Source organism: Rhinopithecus roxellana, unplaced genomic scaffold (assembly GCF_007565055.1).
Source record: "Rhinopithecus roxellana isolate Shanxi Qingling unplaced genomic scaffold, ASM756505v1 contig2712, whole genome shotgun sequence".
NCBI classification, from domain to species: Eukaryota; Metazoa; Chordata; class Mammalia; order Primates; family Cercopithecidae; genus Rhinopithecus; species Rhinopithecus roxellana.
The window spans coordinates 14,216-19,431 of record NW_022142198.1 but is presented as its reverse complement, the minus strand read 5'-3'; the positions used below and the strand labels follow the sequence as shown (position 1 = coordinate 19,431).

The following is a 5,216-nucleotide window of genomic DNA, read 5'->3' as shown; positions in this document are numbered from 1 at the left end:
GGTATAAAATATAGACATAATAAATATAATCGATACAGGTATAAAATATAGACATAATAGATATAGGTATAAAGTAGAGACATAATAGGTATAATAGATATCGGTATAAAATATAGACATAATAGATACAAAAGATATAAGTATAATATATAGACATAATAGATACAATAGACATAGGTATAAAATATAGGCATAATAGACATACTAGATATAGGTATGGAATACAGACGTAATAGATAAAATAGATATAGGTATAAAATATAGACATAAAAGACATAGGTATAAAATATAGACATAATAGACATAATAGATATAGGTATAAAATATAGACATAATAGATATAATAGATGTAGGTATGAAATATAGACATAATAGATATTCGTATAAAATATAGACATAATAGATATAGGTATAATATTTAGACATAATAGATATAATAGATATAGGTATAAAATATAGACATAATAGATATAATGGATATAGGTATAAGATATAGACATAAGCTTCTTCTCTGAGAAAACACCAAATGGCGGATGACGCCGGTGCAGCGGGGTGGTCCGGAGGCCCTGGTGGCCCTGAGATGGGGAACCGCGGTGTCTTCCGCGGAGGTTTCGGCAGTGGCATCCGGGGCGGGGTCTTGGCCGTGGACGGGGTCGGGGCCGAGGCCGCGGAGCTCGCGGAGGCAAGGCCGAGGATAAGCAGTGGATGCCCGTCACCAAGCTGGGCCGCTTGGTCAAGGACATGAAGATCAAGTCCCTGGAGGAGATCTACCTCTTCTCTCTGCCCATTAAGGAATCTGAGATCGTTGACTTTTTCTTGGGGGCCTCTCTCAAAGATGAGGTTTTGAAGATTATGCCGGTGCAGAAGCAGACCCGTGCTGGTCAGCGCACCAGGTTCAAGGCGTTTGTTGCTATCGGGGACTACAATGGCCACGTCGGCCTGGGTGTTAAGTGCTCCAAGGAGGTGGCCACCGCCATCCGTGGGGCCATCATCCTGGCCAAACTCTCCATTGTCCCGGTGCGCAGAGGCTACTGGGGGAACAAGATCGGCAAGCCCCACCCCGTCCCTTGCAAGGTGACAGGCCGCTGTGGCTCTGTGCTGGTGCGCCTCATCCCTGCACCCAGGGGCACTGGCATCGTCTCAGCGCCTGTGCCCAAGAAGCTGCTCATGATGGCTGGTATTGATGACTGCTACACCTCAGCCCGGGGCTGCACTGCCACCCTGGGCAAATTCGCCAAGGCCACCTTTGATGCCATCTCTAAGACCTACAGCTACCTGACCCCTGACCTGTGGAAGGAGACTGTGTTTACCAAGTCTACCTATCAGGAATTCACTGACCACCTTGTCAAGACCCACACCAGAGTCTCCGTGCAGCGGAACCAGGCTCCAGCTGTGGCTACAACATAGGCTTTTCATACAAGAAAAATAAAGTGAATTAAGCCTGTTAAAAAAAAAAAAAGATATAGACATAATAGATACAACAGATATAGGTATAAAATATAGACAGATACAACAGATATAGATATAAAATAAAGACATAATAGATATAGGTATAAAATATAGACATATTAGATATAATAATTATAGGCATAAAATATAGACATAATAGATATAATATAGGTATAAAATATAGACATAATAGACATAGATATAAAATATAGACAAAATAGATTTAATAGATATAGGTATAAAATATAGACATAATAGATATAATAAATATAGGTATAAAATAGAGACATAATAGATATAGGTATAAAATATAGACATAATAGATTTAATAGATATAGTTATAAAATATAGACATAATAGATATAATAGATATAGGTATAAAATATAGACATAATACATATCGGTGTAAAATATAGACATAATATATTTAATAGATAAAGTTATAAAACATAGACATAATGGATATAATAGATAGAGGTATAAAATATAGACATAATAGATATAATATAGGTATAAAATATAGACATAATAGTTATAGGTATTAAATATAGACATAATAGAAATAAGTATAAAATATAGACATAATAGATATAATAGATATAGGTATCAAATATAGACAAAATAATTATAATAGATATAGGTATAAAATATTGACATAATAGATATAGGTACAAAGTATAGACATAATGTTTATAATAGATATAGGTACGAAATATAGACATAATAGATATAGGTATAGTATCTAGCCATAACAGATATAATAGATATAGGTATAAAATATAGACATAACAGATATAATAGATATAGGCGTAAAATATAGTCATAGTAGATATAATGCACATAGGTATAAAATATAGACATAATGGATATAAGAGATATACGTATAAAATACAGACACAATAGATATAATAGATATAGGTAAAAAATATAGACATAATAGATATAACAGATATAGGTATAAAATATAGACATTATAGATATAGGTATAAAATATAGACATAATAGATATAATAGAAATAGGTATAAAATATAGACATAATAGATATAATATATATACGTATCAAATATAGACATAATATTTATAATAGATATAGGTATAAAATGTAGACATAATAGATACAGGTATAAAATACAGACATAATGGTTATAATAGATATAGGTATGAAATATAGACATCATAGGTATGATCAATATAGGTATGAAATATAGACATAATAGATATCGGTATAAAATATAGACATAGTAGATATAGGTATAAAATATAGACAGAGATATAATAGATATAGGTAAAAAATATACACATAATAGATATAATAGAGATGGGTATAAAATATAGACGTAATAGATATAATAGATATAGGCGTAAAATATAGACATAGTAGATATAATAGATATACGTATAAAATATAGACATAATAGATATAATAGATATAGGTATAATATACAGACATATTAGATATAATAGATATAGGTATAAAATATAGACATTATAGATATAGGTATAAAATATAGACATAATAGATAAAATAGATATACGGATCAAATATAGACATAATAATTATAATAGATATAGGTATAAAATATAGACATAATAGATATAGGTATAAAATATAGACATAATGGTTATAACAGATATAGGTATGAAATATAGACATAATAGATATAATAGATATAGCTATAAAATGTAGACATAATACATATAATCGATATAGGAATAAAATATAGACATAATTGAAATAGGAATAAAATATAGACAAAATAGGTATAAAAGATATAGGTATAAAATATAGACATAATAGATATAATAGATATAGGTATAATATATGGACATAATAGATATAATAGATATAGGTATAAGATATAGACATAATCGATATAATAAATATAGGTATAAAATACAGACATAATAGATATAATAGATATAGGTATAAAATATAGACATAATATATATAATAGATATAGGTGTAAAATATAGACATAATAGATATAATAGATAAAGGAATAAAATATAGACATAATTGAAATAGGTATAAAATACAGACAAAATAGATATAAAAGATATAGGTATAAAATATACACATAATAGATATAATAGATATAGGTATAAGATATAGAAATAATAGATACAATAGATATAGGTATAAAATATAGACATAATAGATATAATAGATGTTGATATAAAATATAGACATAATAGACAGGTATAAAATATAGAAATATTAGATATAATAATTATAGGTATAAAATATAGACATAATAGATATAATAGATACAGGTACAAAATATAGACATAATAGATATAATAGTTATAGGTATAAAATAAAGACACAATAGATATAGATATAAAATATAGATATAATAGATATAGGTATAAAATATAGACATATTAGATATAATAATTATAGGTATAAAATATAAACAAAATAGATATAATAGATATAGGTATAAAATATAAACAAAATAGATATAATAGTTATAGGTATAAAATATAGACATAATAGATATAATATATATAGGTATAAAATACAGACATAATAGATATAAGAGATATAAGTATAAAATACAGACATAATAGATATACGTATAAAATAAAGACAAAATAGATATAATAGATATAGGTATAAAATATAGACATAATATATATAAAAGATATAGGTATGAAATATAGACATAATAGATATAACAGATATAGGTATAAAATAGAGACATAAAAGATACAATGGATATAGGTATAAAATATAGATAAAATAGGTATAATAGATACAGGTACAAAATATAGACATAATAGATACAGTAGGTATAATAGCTATAGGTATAAAATACAGACATAATAGATATAGGTATAAAATATAGACATAATAGATTTAATAGACATAGGTATAAAATATAGACATAATAGTTAAAATAGATATAGGTATAAAATACAGACATAATAGATAAAATAGATATTTGTATAAAATATAGACATAATAGACATAGGTATAAAATATACACAAAATAGATATAGGTATAAAATATAGACTTAATATATATAGGTATAAAATATAGACTTAATATATATAGGTATAAAATATAGACATAATAGATATAATATATATAGGAATAAAATATAGACATAATAGACATAATAATACAGGTATAAAATATAGACATAATAGATATAATAGATATAGGTATAAAATACCGGCATAATAGATATAATAGATAGAGGTATAAAATATAGACATAATAGATATAATAGAAATAGGTATAAATATAGACATAATAGATATAATAGATATAGGTAAAAAACACAGACATAATAGATATAATAGATATAGATATTAAATATACACATAATAGATATAATAGATATAGGTATAAAATATAGACATAATAGATATAGGTATAAAATAGAGACATAATAGATATAATAGATATAGTTATAAAATTTAGACGTGATAGATATTATAGATATGGGTATAAAACACAGACATAATAGATATAATAGATATAGATATAAAATATACACATAATAGATATAAGAGATATAGTTATAAAATATAGACATAATAGTGATAATAGATATAGGTATAAAATATAGACATAATAGATATAATATATATAAGTATAAAATATAGACTTAATAGATATAATAGATATAGGTATAAAATATAGACATAATAGATATAATATATATAAGTATAAAATATAGACTTAATAGATATAATAGATATAGGTATAAAATATAGACAAAATAAATATAATACATATAGGTATAAAATATA

At 25.8% G+C, this 5,216-nt stretch overlaps 1 protein-coding gene across 1 annotated transcript; it reads left to right on the top strand.

Annotated features, from left to right (window-relative positions):
- The first annotated feature begins 533 nt into the window (after positions 1 to 533).
- On the top strand, positions 534 to 1,407 carry LOC115895806 (40S ribosomal protein S2-like). Its single transcript, XM_030926393.1, has 2 exons — positions 534 to 562; positions 663 to 1,407. Exons 1-2 carry the CDS (start codon positions 534 to 536, stop codon positions 1,405 to 1,407), a joined length of 774 nt encoding a protein of 257 aa, XP_030782253.1.
- Positions 1,408 to 5,216: the final 3,809 nt, after the last annotated feature.